This window comes from Maniola jurtina, chromosome 17 (genome assembly GCF_905333055.1).
Source record: "Maniola jurtina chromosome 17, ilManJurt1.1, whole genome shotgun sequence".
Lineage (NCBI taxonomy): Eukaryota > Metazoa > Arthropoda > Insecta > Lepidoptera > Nymphalidae > Maniola > Maniola jurtina.
In genome coordinates this window covers 6,092,839-6,111,606 of record NC_060045.1, presented here as the reverse complement: position 1 = coordinate 6,111,606, position 18,768 = coordinate 6,092,839, and the positions used below count along the sequence as shown (strand labels likewise).

The 18,768-nt window shown below is 34.2% G+C and overlaps 2 protein-coding genes across 3 annotated transcripts in view; both read left to right on the top strand.

Moving 5' to 3' along the window:
* Positions 1-3,194: 3,194 nt before the first annotated feature.
* Positions 3,195-5,999, top strand: LOC123873542 (glutaredoxin-C4-like). The gene is made up of 3 exons (XM_045918405.1): positions 3,195-3,377; positions 3,602-3,706; positions 5,218-5,999. Exons 1-3 carry the CDS (start codon positions 3,231-3,233, stop codon positions 5,314-5,316), a joined length of 351 nt encoding a protein of 116 aa, XP_045774361.1. The 5' UTR covers positions 3,195-3,230; the 3' UTR covers positions 5,317-5,999.
* Positions 6,000-12,526: 6,527 nt separating this feature from the next.
* LOC123873541 overlaps positions 12,527-18,768 on the top strand; it is an 83,150-nt gene continuing 76,908 nt past the window's right edge. For both annotated transcript variants that reach the window (XM_045918403.1, XM_045918404.1), the window contains exon 1: positions 12,527-12,881. In XM_045918403.1, the coding sequence (XP_045774359.1) occupies positions 12,732-12,881 (150 nt within the window). In that variant the 5' untranslated portion in view covers positions 12,527-12,731. The remainder of the gene's footprint in view (positions 12,882-18,768) is intronic.

The following is an 18,768-nucleotide window of genomic DNA, read 5'->3' as shown; positions in this document are numbered from 1 at the left end:
TCTGAGAGGAGACCTGTGCTATTGGGCCGGCGCGGCGGCGGCGCGGCGGTGCGGCGATGGAACTACTTACCTGTAACAATTATCATCAAGGTAAATTATTTTGACGATTCAAAAGCACTTATAAAAGTTTATTTGAATAAAAATGTATTCTATTCTATTCATGATATCAACGTACGTGTATCACTGACTCGCTACTAAGCAAGGATCTCCTCTCAGAATGAGCAAGCTAGACAAATGCCGGCTGGCAGACGGCTGGAGTATATTACGGAGAACTCTCAGGTACCTATGCACGTTTCTTCTGTGACCGTTGAAGCAAGTGATTTAACATAACTCCGAAAAGTAAGAAGTGCTTGCGAGAGGTTTAAACTATTCTTACCTGAGTACCTAATTACCCAAAGAAAATATACTGATATAGGGTAATTAGTAATTATTATCTACGAACATTAAATATTATGATTAATGTAGTAGATTGCTGTCTACCTACGTTAATTAATGGTTTGGAACTAAGTAGTTTTTATTTAGAAAAAAGTCTATCTCGGTAAAAACCTCTGTCTTATAATTGAAAATTCATGAAAATTATTTCAACAAGTTCCACTATCAGTATTTTAAAGAAACCGGGGCCTCTCAAAATATATAGTTTATAAATAGGCAAACTTTTTAGAAATATAAACGTTTTTACCATAATGGTACCAAATGGATTCTTATATGTAAGGTAGTTATGTTTATAATACCTACCTAGGTACCTATATAGTCGAAACTTGAATAGATTTGTGATGATATAAAAAACAAATTAAAGAGATAGGTAGGTACCTCCTCCATTGTTAGTTGGCCTGTGGAACACCATGCTTTGTTCAATAGACCGTGACTCTGTACACGTTTAGGGTCGATCGAGTAACGAGTTTAGGTAAGTACTAAGCGAACTTTGATTTTCTCCGACTTGAAGTCATCATCGTCATCCTATCGCCAGCTCACTGTGTACTACGACGAGACTCTTCTCAGAGTAAGAAGGATCTGGCCATAGTGCACCACGCTGGCCAAGTTCGGATTAGAAGCCTTCACAAACCTTTGAGAACATTAATATGGAGAACTCTCAGGCATGCAGGTTTCCTCGCGGTGTTTTCCTTCACCGTTAAAGCAAGTGATATTTAATTACTTGAAAGGGATTTGATTGTCTACTCCACAGGATAGGGAATAAAGAAGATTTATATTTTTCTGCCTGCTAGGTAGGTATATAGATCACATAAGACAGCCCAAGCGTCTGTGACTGAGAAGTAGCACTTCACGCATGAACTGTGTTTGAAAGATAAGAAGTTTTATGCTCAATTGATTGTAACATACTTACGGCCTCGTGCCATATATCTTGTAGAAAACTTTAATAAACAATAACTGTTCAGAGTAAGTATCTACCTACCTACTAGTCTTTTCGAGTTAATCTTATTTACAAAACTGCAAAACTTTTTTTAACTGTAGATATCTATTTAACTAAGGCTGGAGTTCGCCGAAAGCTACATAAACAACGGTTGCTAAATCAGCTGGTTATTTTGAAACCGTCGTTTAAACAACCGTTTTAATATTTACTGTTCATCACGAAAAAGTGTAGCATGGTTACTAAATCGGCGGAACACCATCTGTTCTCAGCTACGCTACTGCTACGAACGAACGCTAAAACGCAACGCGTTAGTGAAGATACATTGTCATTACTATTCAACACAACAAACTGTGACGCTTATATTTAGGAGCATAAAATAAAATACTTTCAATTGGAAAAGTACAAAGACGCTATGGGTAAGATAAACTACACTATTGTTCTAAATTTTGCCAGGTAGTAACCGGCCCAAAACGACTTCGGGGCCCCGACGTCACAGTCGTGATCATGTGTCCTGCACGTGTTGGACTGTTGATTTTTTGCTGTCGTGTTGCCGTAATTATTTATGCGTGCATTTAAAGATGATTTTAAGAGATTCTACTGTTTAAAATAATTTCAGTATTAAAATGGAGGGCCAAAAATGTGTACAAGTGATTTTTCAAGTGACGATCAATTGAAACATCAGTTCACAATACTTCGGAGTTGGTTTTAAAATATCAAAATATAGTGGAAAGTAAGATAAGTAATTATTTCCAACCATTACATTAAACACTTGTTGCACGCTACTGAAATGAACAACGCAAAGACAAATCAAAATAATCTAAATTACTCTGTACACAAGGGCACAACAGATGTAAAAATGTGGAAACCCCGGTTAAACGACCCTTCCGAGCTCGGTTAGGTAAAACGGCCGTTTTAGGGCTGCAAACCTCGGTTAGGTGCTGGTGAACAGTAAAAATCACTTAATCAGCCGGTTTTCTAATAATCAGCCGTTTTAAAAGTCGGCGAACTCCACCCTAAGTGTAGGAACTGGAATAACATAAAGTAACTAGGTACTTTAGATTCCTGCATCTATTTTTCCTTAAATAATGTAATTGGCACGTGTCTCCGCCTGAATCAGTTTGTGAATAATTTTATATTAATAATTCGATTCCCTGTATTAGTAATTATCTACCCGACAATAAATAGTTACACTTTTTCCCGCGCTGTAGTTAGTTTAAATATATATCAAACAAATCAATATTCTGTCTTCTAGTCTTTGGTTTGGTCTATAGTGAGTACTCTGTGGTTTGGTCACTGTCATGATGTGTCATTGACCAATGAAATACGAAATATCTGTCCAGTGCTACCATTTGTGATACATTGCTGCCATTTGGGCAGATTTAACTACTTAGTTTTCGAACATGTTTCATAACATATTTTTTTTGTTAAATTGGCAAGATTTGGTAGGTTTGTGAATTTTTATGTTTGTCGATGTCAAAGATTCCTAAATAAACATGGTGAGTGATTGGCTAGTCACTAGTCACTAGCCCTACCAGCAAAGATGTGCTACCCAGCGGTTGCGTTCTGGTTTGATTCCTCGCAAAACCAAGGTATGGGATTATTAATATTGTCATAATCGTTCAAAGTTAGCTAGTTAACTGGATATTTTTGACTGCATCTGGTTCACCACTTACCACTTGGTGACATCACAGTCAAAACTCAGGAGCTAACTTATCAACGATGAAAAAAAAAATTCATTAATTCCAATACTCTTTAGTTTGACAGATTCTCTATTTTCGTTATGATCACACTGGTTAGTTGTCACTTGTCAATGTCATTACTCATTAGTGTCAAATTACTCATCCATGTGTCAAACGTTTTAATGGGATTGTTGGGTAGTAAAATTTCACGCTCATCAAAAATGGCCAACTCTGCAGAGATTCAACAATTTATTAAGGACGCTATTTCTCAAGAAAAAGTGGTTGTGTTCTCGAAATCATATTGCCCTTACTGCAAGCTAGCTAAGGATGTGAGTATCCTGTATAGGATATAATATTTTGTTTTCTTTGTTTTATATATTTAAAAAAAGTTTAATTATTTTTAAGACCTAAGTTCTAATTAATAGGTATGTATAAATATACCTATCCGATTTTGTGTCTTAGTCTAATTTATATTTTACTATAAAGCGAGTTATTGATTTGCTCTCCTGTTACTTTTCTTAAGCCTTATAGATACCTACTTTATATTTTTAAGGTCTTCGGAAAAGTTAAACAACCGATAAAAGTGTACGAGTTAGACGAGCGTGATGATGGACAAGCCATTCAGGATAGTCTAGCACAAATCTCTGGATTCAGAACTGTAAGTAACTGTAATCAGCATGTAAGAAGTTAAAAATTAAACTGATTCATAATGACCCCAAATCAATGTTATCTGTGATGTCATTATTGTGGTGCAATATTTAAATTTAGACAATTTTTCACACATATGTGAATCAGAACACAATATCCTTGTTGTAGAGGTAAACTATTCGCTTAGGATCATTGTTGGAAAATTGTAACTATCTACTTCTTGTTTTATTTACAATGATCAAAATAGATAGTGCAATTTTGCAGGATTTCATGATGTTATCGAAATGTGATATGCCATTAATGCCCACTAGTTTCGGACTTCAATAATTTTTTGTAACTTAAAGGAAATTTCATCTAAAATTCCTTGAAGTTGAAACAAGCAATCCTCATTTTTTAAATAAATAATGTCAATGATTTTAAATTTTAAATAAATGTATGATTGATTGGTTAGACTGTTAAGAGTTATTGTCCGTAGTGTAATTTACCTGGTTGGTAAAGAAGAGATATCTTGCAAGTCCTTAATTTATGATTTTGGGATCATAACTCTGTAAGCCTGCATACATCCATACTAATGATAATGAAAATTAAGAATTATTAAGACTAATAGAGCCACAAAAACAATTAATATCCTATTGGTACTAAATGTTGCAAGATTTTTGAAATGAACATGACTTTGTCTTATGTGTTAAAATTAAACTTTTTATTATGTGGGGGTTTTGGAAAGCACATTAAATCCAATTTTAAATTCACCTTAATATCTGTGAGTTTATACAAAAAAAAAGTCCTGATTCACTCAATGACTGACTCAATATCAATGCTCAGACTAAACCAGTGGACTTAAAAAGCTGAAATTTTGGAGTGAGGTTTCTTCATAATGTAAACAAAATATAAGAATGGATTTTTCGAAATTTCTGCAGTTGCTAGTCCTAAATATTTTAGCCATCAGGAAATACATTTTATTATAACTTGAAACTTCCAGCTCGGTAAAATTTAATTTTTCTTTACCACAGCTCCATCTGTCAGTATTTTGCTGTAACATTATGTAGGTATGACCAGTGATGCCATCTATATTTGTTTCTGAATACTGTCATTAAATGGTATAATTTATATGAGAAATGGTTTTCGTAACAATCTGAATATTCTTTCAAGAATTGTTAGTAACTAACTAACTAATTAGTCTATTTTTAGTGATTTCCATATTCATATTATAAATGCGAAAGTGTGTGTGTGTCTGTCTGCTAGCTTATCACGCTCATCCGTTTATCCGATTTTGATGAAATTTGGTATAAAAAAAGCTTGCATCCCAGGAAAGGACATTAGCTATTTTTATCCCAGAAAATCAAAGATTTCCCTCAGAATTTTCAAAAATCTAAATCCAAACGGACAAATTCAGAGGCATTATCTAGTAATTATTATAAAGTATATTCATTAATTGTTATAGTCTTTAACCAGCTTCCAAAAAGAAGTAGATTCTCAATTTGGTTTTTGGTGCTGTTTTTTTTATTTATATTTTCATTTCAGGTTCCACAAGTGTTTATAAACGGTACCTGTGTGGGTGGTGGATCGGATGTCAAGAAATTGTATGACTCTGGAAAGTTAGAGCCCATGCTTATTGGATAATTTTGAAATATAGGAAATTATTATTATATTTGTAACATTGCGAAATAATAGTACATGAATGTCACATTAGACAAATTTGTTGTATACACCACTACTTTTTAATTGCCATAAAAATTGTAATGCGAATACAGGAAAATGCTATTATTTTTGAATGTGCAATCAGATGTTTTTTACTTTAACAAAGTTATTAAAGTTTTGTTTTTGAAAATATGAAAATATGTGTGGGCATACTAAACTTACGCTACGCGTTACCGCCTTATCTACTACGCTAATAATATTTTGACCTATTATTTTTAATAATTATAGCAATTTTTTGTCAATATTTTAGAACCCTCAATTTTTTTGAATTGCATAGATTTTTGTAGTAATTAAAAATTGGTGACGTATTTATAAGATTGCGTTAGTACCTACATTTAGTGCATTACCGTCACAATAGATAAACTTGTTGTATATACTCGAATGTAAAACTAACTGTAAACTGTAAAATGTACAAAGTTTGCTTATTTTTTACAGAAAATATTTGAGAAAACTATCTGTGTTACTTAATTTTTCTAATATGTTTTCATTTATTTACCATTGAAAATGGTGTTGATTCTGTAATATAAGTATTTATTTATTTTTCTGTACTTGCATCTCTATTTTTACTTTGCAACTTTTTGTAATAAAGTCTATTTTAAAATGTTTTTAATTTTTTATTTCATATAAGCGCCAGTTGTTTAAAAACACAATTGAGAAGATCATTTGATTTTGGTATGTGAATCCTACGGATGTGTAAATACGAAGCAACAATAATATTCAAATCAAACAGCGCTAACATGTTCGCAATAATTATTATGTAAATAACGCAAAGCCTGCTAACATCAGCCCTTGACGGCCGTGAGGGCCAAAATCGGCCCGAATTAATTCTAGAGATTCCTCCATAAATCCTTCAGAAGAAGTCACTGGTCCCCCTCCCTAAACGTTTTATTACGCACACGGGATGAAAACATAAGGCTCACTCAAGGCTACTACGCGCAGCCTGGCGAGGGGCCGGATTGGAGTACGTAGCTGTTATAATATATCCTATGTCATTGATAAAAGCGTCCTTTTTGCGTAACTCAATAGGCAGCCCTTATTGAGGAACTACGCGTGCGAACGAGAAAGAAAGCTACAGTTGCTACCCCAGCCCTGCTGCCCTTGCAGATTCCGGCATCCGCCGCTAGTAGGCGCTCCAGCCCGCCCTAACACAACACGCTTTAATATCTTATTTTGTATCAGGCTTGTGTAAACAAACTCGTTTGTGTATTAAATTCTACAAATGTGCCTGTACCGATCCGTTCAGTGGTTTTTACGCTTGTTTTTTATAAGCTGCTTGAATTAACATGTGTTGTGCTTTGAAATACGAATGAAAGGCCGGGGCTTAAGGTGAGTACTATCATACAATAGTACAAAACGCGTCTTTATAATGATTTGTCTGTGCTTTTAAAGTATCTGGGAGGCTGAATACTTTATGCCTTGTGTTTGAGCATGAGAACAACGTGACTTTTATATCGTTTGGTGAAATGTTTTTTAAACTGAGACTAGTTTCATTATAATAAATGGTACAAAATACCAATCAAGCAAATTCAGAGATAAAAATAAAGTATCTATCTTACACTCTAGTCAGAGACTTATGTAAATGTAAAAATTGTTGCAGAAAACATATTTTTAAAGAAACATACATTTTTACAGACGCATTTGCTATGTCATATGACATATCTGAGCAAATATATGTTTTATCAAAATCGGTTTTATTAAGTAAGAATTATATGGCTCAAAACCTAGGCATCAACTAATACTACAGTGTGAGTTTTAACTGATAATATACCTACTGCTCTAAGAGGGATCCCCAAAACAGTTACGGTGCTACGCTCATTGCTATAAATAAAGAATTGACTGTCAAAAAACAAGTTTCTCACTCTAGATTTATTAATCGAAAAAAGGGTAAAAACCAGGTTCTTTATGTACCGCTGCAAAATGAGTCCTAAGTTTAGTAATTTTATTGCAGGGCTAACAAATCCAATAGCAAAAGCAGCAAACTGTACTTGTTTGTATAAAGTATAGAATAATATTTAGTTTGTACAATTCAGTTAGCCCTTTAAAGAACCTCGTTTCAGTAGCTTGTCTCTGCTCGTCAGTGAAAAACTGAAGAAAAAAGATCAGCTGAACGAAACGATCGCTTGTTTTGCTTCCGCAGTCAAAAGATTTCGATGTCGAAACTCGAAAAGTCGCAACGTAAGCCGAATTCATATTTATGAGTCACGTAGCGACTTGATCTCTAATTTGTGTTACAAAGTAAGCATTTGAAACGAACGACTTACTATTTACGAAAACCTCGCATCGTAAACGATACTGGCTGAATGTTACAAGTACGGGACTTTATGCCTCGTTTGGCGGGAAAGCACGTTAGGGGTTGCCGCGTAGGTATATAAGGCGGGCGAAAGCTCTACGCCAGTCAGAGCGGCTACGGCTCCGAGGGCGGCGGCGTAGCGCCTAAACAAAGCGCGTAGCTACGAAAAAGTTTTCACTTGTCGATGCCGTAGTGAAGTAGTTATTTAGTGATCTAAAGATAGTTGAGGCGATAGATTCCTTGCTTGTTGTTCGTTGGTAAGAATAGATTGATTAGAAAAGTTTCCGTTCTTTTTTTATCTTCTTTTTCATTTGTTTTGTAGTAACTCCTATAAATGTCAGTTATGTCTTAGTGGTTTTAATAGTGAAACTCGTAGACTGTGTTTATGTAGATTTGATTAGTATAAGTACCTATTTCAGTAATTTTAAGTTACTTAATTTTCTATTAGAATCCAGCTAATCCCAAAATTCAACACAAGTTTCTTGTGTAAAGTTCTATTACAATTATTTGGGTGCCAAATCTGATGAGTTTATTTAAGTGTATAATACCTGTATCAAAATATAAACTTCACTATCCTAAAGAGCAAAGGCGCTCATATAATTAGAAAACCTATGTGTCCAAGTTTATTAAAACCAAAAATTAATTTCTGTAATAATCATTCAATTTAAAACGTACTTACCTACTTAGGGACATGTATCTACATAATATTTTCTACTAGCAGTTTACTAGGCACAAAGGTTTTGTATGGTTTTATTATCCTGGAAAGTCAAAGAGTTCCCACGGAATTTTAAAAAAATCCATGCGTTTAAAGTCGCGGGCATCACCAGTTTTTTATGGTTCCGTCCGTCCGTCTGTCTGTCAGACGGCTGTATCTCGTGAACCGTAAAAAGTAGAATTGAAATTTTTACGGAATGTGTATTTCTATTGCCGCTATGACAAAGAATAAATATTTAAAATGGCAGCCATGAAAATTAAATGGACTGCTGAAATTATAACCCTTCCTTTTGGTTTTGCCGTAGTCGGGTAAAAAGTGTTATTTCTTTTACGATGGTATGAAAAACTTAGTACGCGAATCTGACTCGCACTTGATCGATTTCTATATATTCACATTTTCATTTACATTTCGACACAAACGTCGCGTCTTTTATACATTAGGTATAGGTACAATTGCTTTTCTCCATGTTTATACGACTTTTGATGGTGTTTTTCACAAACAATAAAAGCTAATTTTCCCTCAGCTTCATTTCCATATCGTACATGCTCCGGCATGTCGTTTTAGTTTGAAAAACACTTGATTTTTATAATATAAAGCGGTTTATACGTCGACGCTAGACTCGGCCTCGGCAAAAAAAAGCAGAAAAATTCTCCCATGTCAACAAACTTCGGGCTCGGGGCTCTGGCAGACGGGAATGTTCTGGAGTGCCTATTTGTGTTCATTAATGAGGGTGGATTATGAAAGTTATTTTATCTCAACTCTGTTTGTTCACTCGGTTAAGATAAGTGAAGCTAGAAATATTCCACACGATTATACTTGATTATGGCTTGTAACAGTTTTCATTGCCTTAGATTTTCCGCGATTTCTCTTCATAAGAGCCGATTGAATTTAAAAAATTTACTTTTTATCTTTAATGCACTACATTATAAAATAAGTTGAGGGTTACCCATTTCTATCAACAGTACCTACCTACCTAAAGTATGCAATCGGGAGAGACAATTGGTTCTTCTAGACTTGAAAAGCACACATTTTACATTGTATCAAAAAGCATACCGAAACCTGCCTAATCGTGAGTTTGCACTGACGAAACATTTACATAAAAACATGTTGAAAACTCTGTATCGAACTGAGTTTGCATTGTCATATAATTTGATGAAATGAATTTGAAACATCTTTGAAAGAATTTTAAAATACTTATTGTCACGCGATTTTCTGCAATGCAAACGTAAATTCAACAAGTTAAGAGATACGACGACCTGTCAAACATTCACATGTTTAATGTTTTTTTTTGCTGCAAGCTGAAAGCTCACGGTTATATAAACGGTAGACAACTAATCTATCGTTTATAAAACTTTACACCTATGTAAGTATATTATCCATAACGAAAGTAGCTATAATACAAACCATTACCTAAGAAATATAACTTTTGAAGAAAAATACTTTAATAAATAGCTGTACCATTTATACCTACGGTAGCGGGAGAGCTATTGGACTGTAAAATGTTTGCTTTAGATATGAATATTGGCAACTGAAAAGCCGAAAAACCAGTGAACCATAAAATATTAGGAATTTATGAACGGTCAGTCTGTACAGCAATACAAAAATTCGTATATTTAGTTAGTATAGTAGACGGAGTTATATTTTCACTTTTTACGCCTTAATATCAAAATTCTAAAAAAAAAATCGAAATTTAAAAAATATTTTTATGAACTAACTCTATCACGGATTCAGAAAGCAGATTGTACTGAGCCTAAAAAGCCGGTAAGAAAGTCAGCAGTTGCTCTTTTCAAATTTATTAAACACTAGCTGTACCCGGCATGCGTTGCAATGCCACGTAAAGTAAATAAAATCGTCTAATAATAATTTTATGATTCTAGGTCAACGGAAAGTACCCTATAGGTTTTCTTGACACACACGACAGATGGACAGACGGACAGACGGACAGACTGACAGACAGACAGACATACAGACAACAAAGTGATCCTATACGGGTTCCGTTACAATATCGATGTAATAATTTATTACATAAGTATCTTCAACTGAAAGCTCATCCGGTTGTTTCCATGCAACTTTATCATTAAAGAATCTATCAACTATATCACGTTCAGTCGCTGTTGTTAATTACAATGTATACTATGTTATTAATAATATTTGTAATTATTTTAACTTCTGCCTTAATTTAAAAGTTAGAGTCAATCTAAAGCACTTCAACAAACCTTCGCAAAATTCAAAGTATTTCAGAATTACAAAGTTTTGATTGAAAAATGTATTAATTAACTGCCGCGAATGTGTCTGAGAGCTCATCAAAAATGTATAGAATTCGTATGATTTGCATAAAAGTCATTTTATTGGCTCGCAAGACAAACAGAATGGGATATTAGCCGCTGGAACGGGTCCAACGTTGCGGTGGGGCACCTACTTACCTATCTTTACGTACCTGCGTTCGCGATTCACAACGCTGCTTATTCTTGGCAGTCAGCTCTTGATTAATTTCATTACTTTTTCTTTTTCATTACGTAGTAGGTACCTACTTATAACCTGTGTTGATATAACAAAGTAAACAGTAGTACTACCTAAGTAAATGCTGCTTAATCAACTTTACAAAACTTAATTCCCTACTACCAATATGTACCACTAGTAAAATATGTTTGTTATAGTGCGTTTCATCGAATAGTACCTATGGCGTTATGTTGGCTCCCCTGTCTGTCCAAGTCATTGGCACCATATTTGCATAAGAAGACGCAGATTTTGTTTATTTTTATTTGATTTTCCTGAATGAATGAAATGAAAATCAAATGAAAATAAACAAAATCTACGTCTTCTCATGCTAATATGGTGCCAATGACCAACAGACAGGGGAGCCAATATAACGCCATATGTACTATCCGATGAAACGCACTATACTTAGTGTTTATTACTTACCCTAGACAATAGTGCAACGGGTGAGATTCGAACCCACGACCTTTTTGAATTCAGTCCGGCACTTGAGCTAATGAGGTTAATTATTATGTTTGTCTTATGTGGTAAATGGTAATTTTTTTTGACGATTCAAACGCACTTGTAAAGTTTATTTGAATAAAAAATAATTCTATTCTATTCCATCCTCTCTCTTATATCGACGCGATGGAGTCGATGGATCGAAGAGTTCGGAAGAATTCAATGACTTTGCGATAATTATGTCGACCAGATACCCGTCACGAGCCCCCAGTCGCCATTAAATATTCATTGAACGTCAATAAAAATCAGCTTTTGATTAAATACACTGTTAAATATTCCTTCATAAAGCACCTGTTTTGTATGCGATTTGCGCTATATTGATGGAGACTTGCAAAGCAATATTAAGGTCTAATTAATTATTAATATTTAGATTTTAAATCAATGATTTGTAGTTTGTACCTATATACTAATAACAAATACTTAATGTGGCTTTAACATTAATTATTATGGACTTAAAATAAATCACATTACTATGGAATTAGGTAGGTATACCTACTTCACTTGTTTCTAGGAACGAAGCGCTTTTAACGGTGCAACAAAATATTGTTTTCTCGTCACAACATTCTTCATTACAACTTAATTTTTTTTAAATTGAATTTTTAGATTTACCATTACACAATTTAAACATTGTGAACATTAAAACAGACTTATTAAGTCGAGGCTATAAATACAATTGTTGAATTCTTTAGTAGCAAAGTTGCGTGGAAGCTACCGGCTGAGGTTTCAGTTTCCCACAAGATGGTTTGCTTAGTAAATTGTTACATTGATATTATTGTCCCTTCTTTATGATTTGAAAAGAACAAACTGAGGTTCTTGCCAGCTCTTCTTAGTACTTAGAATCTGCATTTCCAACAGGTGGTAGAGCCAAAGAGTAAGGATGGTATTGGTATGTTATTTATTAGACGTAGCACGAGAGACACTATAAATAAAGATTTTGAATCTATTTTAGAATTTTAAATAATTATCGTAAATGGTGCTTGTAATAATTGGATTACTCTAATTAACTAGCTTTCTTTTGTTTCAGATGTTAAATCGGACGTTTCGATGGCCCGCAGTAGTGAGTAGATAGCCCGCACTTAGCATTTATAAATAAAATAGTACAAACGTATCGAACTTATCTTCTTCCTTTAGGGAAACGGCCCCGTAGATATTTGCTAAGCGTAGCAACGTAGCGCACATAAAGTGAAGGAGATTTTTGCAAGGCGGCTATTTACCACGATAAATTAGAGTGAGATAGTGTTATCGTGTAGTTTTATAGGAGAAAACAATGCCAGAGGTTCTCATAAAGCATCGATATCTCGGTTGTGAGTGTTGGGTAAAATAGGGTGGGGGAGCATGTGTGAAGATAAGGAGGAGGCGCGGAGTGAGGCGGTGGTGGAGTCTCCGAAGCGTCTCTGCTGGCCGCGCAAGCCGCCCGCTCCCCTGCCGGACACTAGAGGGCTTTGTTGTGCCAAGCTTCTAAGGAAAAATGGAAAGTCGAAAAAGGTAAGCGACGCTTCAAAATATACCCACGGGGCTTTTCCGTAGTAAATATACTACTTACTACACCGAATGTCCCGTTTTCAGATATGGAGCTTTTTCTTAATATAGCATATTCTCACTGAGAGCGGTAATAGTCAGTGGTTAAGATTCCTATTTGGAGGCTCCAGGGTTCGACGTCTATCTTTTCCAAGTTATGTGCATCTTAAGCAAACAATATCTCTTGCTTTTTTTGATGATAATAATTGTTTTTAACCCCCGACCCAAAAAGAGGGGTGTTATAAGTTTGACGTGTGTATCTGTGTATCTGTGTATCTGTGTATCTGTGTATCTGTGTGTCTGTGTATCTGTGTATCTGTGTATCTGTCCGTGGCATCGTAGCGCCTAAATGAATGAACCAATTTTAATTTAGTTTTTTTTGTTTGAAAGGTGGCTTGATCGAGAGTGTTCTTAGCTATAATCTAAAAAAATTGCTTCAGCCGTTTAAGAGTTATCAGCTTTTTTCTAGTTTTCTTGTAGAAAAGAAGGTTAGATAACCGTTAGGTTCATAATAATATTATGTCAATAGACAAATGTCAAGCTGTCAAGATGGACGTTGCCTAAATACATAATTATTTATTTGAAAATGATGTTTTGGAAAACTCAAATACTTTGGATCGTCGGGGGTGTTATAAATTTTTAATTTACACTTGTTATTTTAATAACGAAGCGACATACTTACTAAGTGACTAATCTTCACAATAAAGAGAGAAAAAAAAATCACTTACCTACTTTAACGGTGAAGTAAAACATCTCGTGAGAAAGCCTGAGAATTCTCCAAAGTAAAGGATAGTAATCTAGCTACCTTATTTTGTCCTATCTAAATCTTAATACTATGTATGTATCATAATGTTATCATTATAAATTTTGCATACATTACACAAGATCTCGTAAGAAAACTATCGTCCTTATACCTACTTTAAATTATATTAAACGTAGGTAGCTTTACCTGTGATGAAGTAATTTATTATAGTCTTAAATTTACGACTGAGCTACGCCTATCAGCCTAAGATCCTCCATATTTCAAGGTAGAGCGCGTTTAAGCCTTATAATCAAAGTTTCAACTGAAATTCGGTCACGGCGGTTAACTAACCGTACTTACGGAATTGACTTTGCTCAATCCATACTGTACCGGCTTTTATATAAAACTCTTGGGTTGAGTATAATATACTTAGATTACCTACAGGTAGTCTAAGTATAATATAAGTACATAGAAATCTTTTAATTTAGCAGATTTACCTCAACTTAGCTAGGCTAATAATAAACAAGAATACGCTAATTTACATGCTCATTCTTTAATAAAAACCACTAAAAAACAATTTAAGTTTTATACTAAGTTACGTGTATGGGTGTGTGCAAGTGTGTTTACTGTTTACACAGCACACTCTCAAATCCATATAATAATTAAAAACTGATATTATGCTAACGATTTTGCGGGCTGTGCTAGGTCGGTAATGAGCTAATATACATATAGTATATTCAAAGTAGGTATGCAAAAGGTATGCCTAGTTAATAAGTCAAAGTTTTGCGTGCGTGCTACGCAAACATTTCGGAGCTTGTTAAGAAGTTGAGCTGTGAAATGAGACTGATAATACAATGTACATTGTATTAAAGATCATAACTAGTGGGGGAAAATTAGATGCCTTGAAACCGCGAACTTTAGATCAAATTAGTTTCCGCTGACATCGCGTGCTCCTTCGAGTTTGATTAACCGCTTCGAGAGAAACAAATGAACGAGCGGCAAAGAGTAATAAGTGTGGATATATTTTAATTAAGAAGTTAGGCAGCTCGTTGCCTTAAATCTAGTAAATAGTTTATTCTCTACTATTTTTATTAATAGTAATACTTAATAGATTTACATTTTTCAAAATCCCGCAAGAACTCTTTGATTTTCCGGGATAAAAAGTAGCCTATGTGTTAATCCAGGGTATAATCTATCTCCGTTCCAAATTTCATCCAAATCCGTTCTGCCATTTTTGCGTGATTGAGTAACAAACATCCAAACATCCACACTTTCACATTTATAGGATTAGGATATTTAGCTTCAGCTGCTGTACATAAACCACTAAAGTCAGTGAATGCTGAACATCCCCTATACGACTGTCGCTTGCAAGACAAGAAAAGGTGATTGACTTACTGATTGATCTATCGACGCGACGCACAGCTCAAACTACTGGGCAAATCGGGTTGAAATTTCACATTTCACTATTATAACGAAGGAATCTTGAATACCACCCCTAAGGGTATAAAATAGGGGTTTGAAATTTGCTTGAAAGTTGGTCAGTTTTAAAATTGGTACTTATTTAGGTTTACGAGTTTTGGTTGAAAAAGAAGGAATAAGTAGGTATGTGTTTTTCGGAAATTCTATCCCCAAGGGGTTAAAATAGCCGATGAATGTTTAGTATGAAAGTCCGTCAATTTTCAAACTATATCAGTAAATAACGAAATATTATTATATAGACTTATTTTCCAGTATTTCAGGATTATTTAAGTATATCTTCTGCATGAACTTTAAAAGTAACTCGAAATTACGAAAATATTATTTACACTAAGAAATTCGATTTTACCGAATCCAAAATGTTATGTCCTAGCATGAATGTTGAAGTGGTGAGAGTCTGGGAATAAATTGAATTTGCAGCGACGAATCGTAAAAAAAGAATTTTCTTTGAATCAAACAGCATCCGAGTGGTTGCACTGTTTTGCAATTCTAAGTCCACCAAAGAGATTTCAATCTGACTAATGTGTCTGAGATATATGAGCTTCTGCACCTAAGCTATATCGCTGGGAAATTCGAAATGCATTAGGTTGTCTGTCGATAGATATTTATTCAAGATCTTCCGGAATATCTTCACGCCTTAGGTGCCCTACGTGCGATATATCTTAGATGTTTTAACATAAGTATGATTTATAGCTATGAGTTCACAAGTTGTAATACTTAATACTTATTATTTTATTTATTTATTCTGTGCTATTGATCAGGAAAATAAGAAAAAAGGGCTTAGGTAAATACCTTTTTAAAGGGTCAGGTACAACCGAGTTTTTTTTTGGCTTTTTCTTGGTAGGGAAAGAAAGTTGGACCCTTGCCAGCATTATATTCCAACTGACGTTTCTACCTATGTTTTTAGTATATATTTTGGGAACAGAAAAAAAATAATTTCCCAACTTTTTAATTTATAATCTTGAATTTTGCACTGGTAGCAATTTATTTTACGTCTTATTTAACGAATTTGCTAAAGGAAAAATTATACGTACCTTTCCAAATAATATAAACATTTGACAGTTATTATGGCTACACGTTTTTTCCAGTTTCCCTACATAAACTAACTTAAATGATTAATCTAGAAAAAAGTAAATGGCGAATTTAATTGAAACCCTTTTCGGTTAAAAAGAGTCTTAATTGAATAGTAACAACGACAAATGTAAATCTTACATCGGACATTTAGAAAGGAACCGGGTTCTCCTCAATTATGGTGTTCCAAAGAAAATATATAAACATTAATGTCACCCCAATTTCCCTTTCGAGTGCCGAAACCGTTTGAAGGCTTTTTCTGGTTAACTGGCGACCGAAGGTAGTCGGTAGGCAGGCAGTCTTTCCATTATTATTTCGCCTTTCAAAATATTTAATAGTCATTACTTGGAACTTTGATAAGTGCCTACGTACTCATTGGAGTAAGTTGGTGCGTACCTATTAATTAGGGTTAGTTATTAATTATTTTCCGTCAGCTTCGTGGTAAAGCCACAGAGATATTAAATCTTGGTAAGTTTCTGTGATATATTCTTGATTTATTTCTATGGTTTTAGGTCTGGTTTATAGATCAGTAATATACACAATCTAAGTATAAAAAATAAAGAGAAAGTTCTGACTTACTCACTGACTGATTCATCAATGCCCAAGCCCCCAAGTATAGTACAAATTTTAGTACGTAAATAGGTACTTTATAGATAGAACAGTAAATGTTTAATTTAAATAAGACTAATATAAAATCACAGTATTTGAGTAGGCTCTTAAAAGCCGTCGTTTGTTAATGAAAATTTGCATAATAATGGATACTAGAAATTTGATTACCTGACTCAAAAAGTGCTGAGCTTCTAATTTGTAATTAAAAGTATTCGAAATCCTTTGTTGGAATTGGAGTGCTCGCGATTCTTTCAATTGTATTTTCCTCTAATTTTCTCTTAGGATTACGTAGGGACGAGAAAAAATCTTTTTTTTTTAAATTAATTAAGGCAGCAGCACCCAGCCGAATAATGAATAACTTTTTGATTTTTAAATTTTTAACTTAATGTTATATTCAAGTTAGAAAACTTAGTATCTAGCTTATTTTTTAAGACAAAGGTAGGTTCATAATGCTACAATATGGTTGGTATATCCAAGAGGATAAAAACCCCAAAGCAAATAAAGATTTAACTAAAAACTAAATGACATATTTCCTAACAAGTGAAGAAAAACATCAGACATGCATACCTGATGTGAGCTCTCCATAAAGTTCTCAAATGTGTTTGAAGTATCCCAATCCACACTTGGCTAGCGTGGTGCAGTATGGCCTAAACCCTTCTCACTCTGATTGGAGACACGTTCGCAGTAGTTGCCGGCGATAAGGTGACGATGATGATAATTCAAATCAGCTTCTACGCATCATCACACCGAAATGCTAAATCACTTGGCCGGCAGGGTGGTCACTGGCTCCGGCCGAAGCCTCCATCCATATAGACCGGAGACAGTTTAAAAATAATAGATTCCTAAACCCCTGCTGGAAATCGAATTGGGATCTCCCCCTTATAAGAACACACTGCTTACCACTTATGTGCTAAATAATTATATTGAAGAATGAAATGATAAACAACAAGTGTAAATTAAAAATTTATAGCACCCCCGATGATCCAAAGTATTTGAGTTTTCCAAAACATCATTTTCAAAAAAATAATTATGTATTTAGGCAACGTCCATCTTGACAGCTTGACATTTGTCAATTGACATAATATTATGAACCTAACGGTTATCTAACCTTCTTTTCTACAAGAAAACTAGAAAAGAGCTGATAACTCTTAAACGGCTGAACCAATTTTTTTAGATTATAGCTAAGAACACTCTCGATCAAGCCACCTTTCAAACAAAAAAAACTAAATTAAAATCGGTTCATTCGTTTAGGCGCTACGATGCCACAGACAGATACACAGATACACAGATACACACGTCAAACTTATAACACCCCTCTTTTTGGGTCGGGGGTTAAAAAATGAATTATAAAACGAAAATGGAACACAGTAGCAAAACTTTTCTCTCCTGCCCTCTTTCTTTGTTCTACACCTTTTTCATAGAGTTTTAGCTAAGTAATATTATAATGTAGGTGAGCACTGTATAAAAGCAACACTATTAACATATTTTTCTCTTTGAATTTTTAAAAAGTTTTGGTAATTTTTCGTTCAGAGTAAGTAGGTACTTAGTTAATTCTCGGCTAAGTAAAGTCATGCATTTATAAAATTCCTTTAAACTAATCATTTATTTTAATCTTTCTTGTAGATTATTTCTTTACAATCTAGGTTTTGAATGAGTCAACTAAGTAAATGATATCGTTTTGCATTTTCAGGTCTGCAAAATGCGTTATTTTTGACGCGGATACTGGATAGCGTTTGTCCATAAAGCGCCTTCAGCAATAAATAATGTAAATAGTTAATATAATACAATTAATAATTAATAAAATAAAAAAAATTAAAGGAATATTTTTTTCTAAATATTTTTCGATGCAGGTGCTGATTAATTGTTTCATGTCCTTACCCTATCTTGTGCCAAAAATATGCCATCAGCATAAATAGGTATAGAATATAATGTTTTTAATTTACATCTAGTATTTTA

Bases quoted from the DNA above. Each gene is read 5' to 3' on its own strand.
- LOC123873542 (XM_045918405.1), top strand. From the start codon at position 3,231: ATGGGATTGTTGGGTAGTAAAATTTCACGCTCATCAAAAATGGCCAAC. The intron at 3,378-3,601 runs GTGAGTATCCTG...TATATTTTTAAG, and splicing joins ACTGCAAGCTAGCTAAGGAT to GTCTTCGGAAAAGTTAAACA. The intron at 3,707-5,217 runs GTAAGTAACTGT...TTTTCATTTCAG, and splicing joins AAATCTCTGGATTCAGAACT to GTTCCACAAGTGTTTATAAA.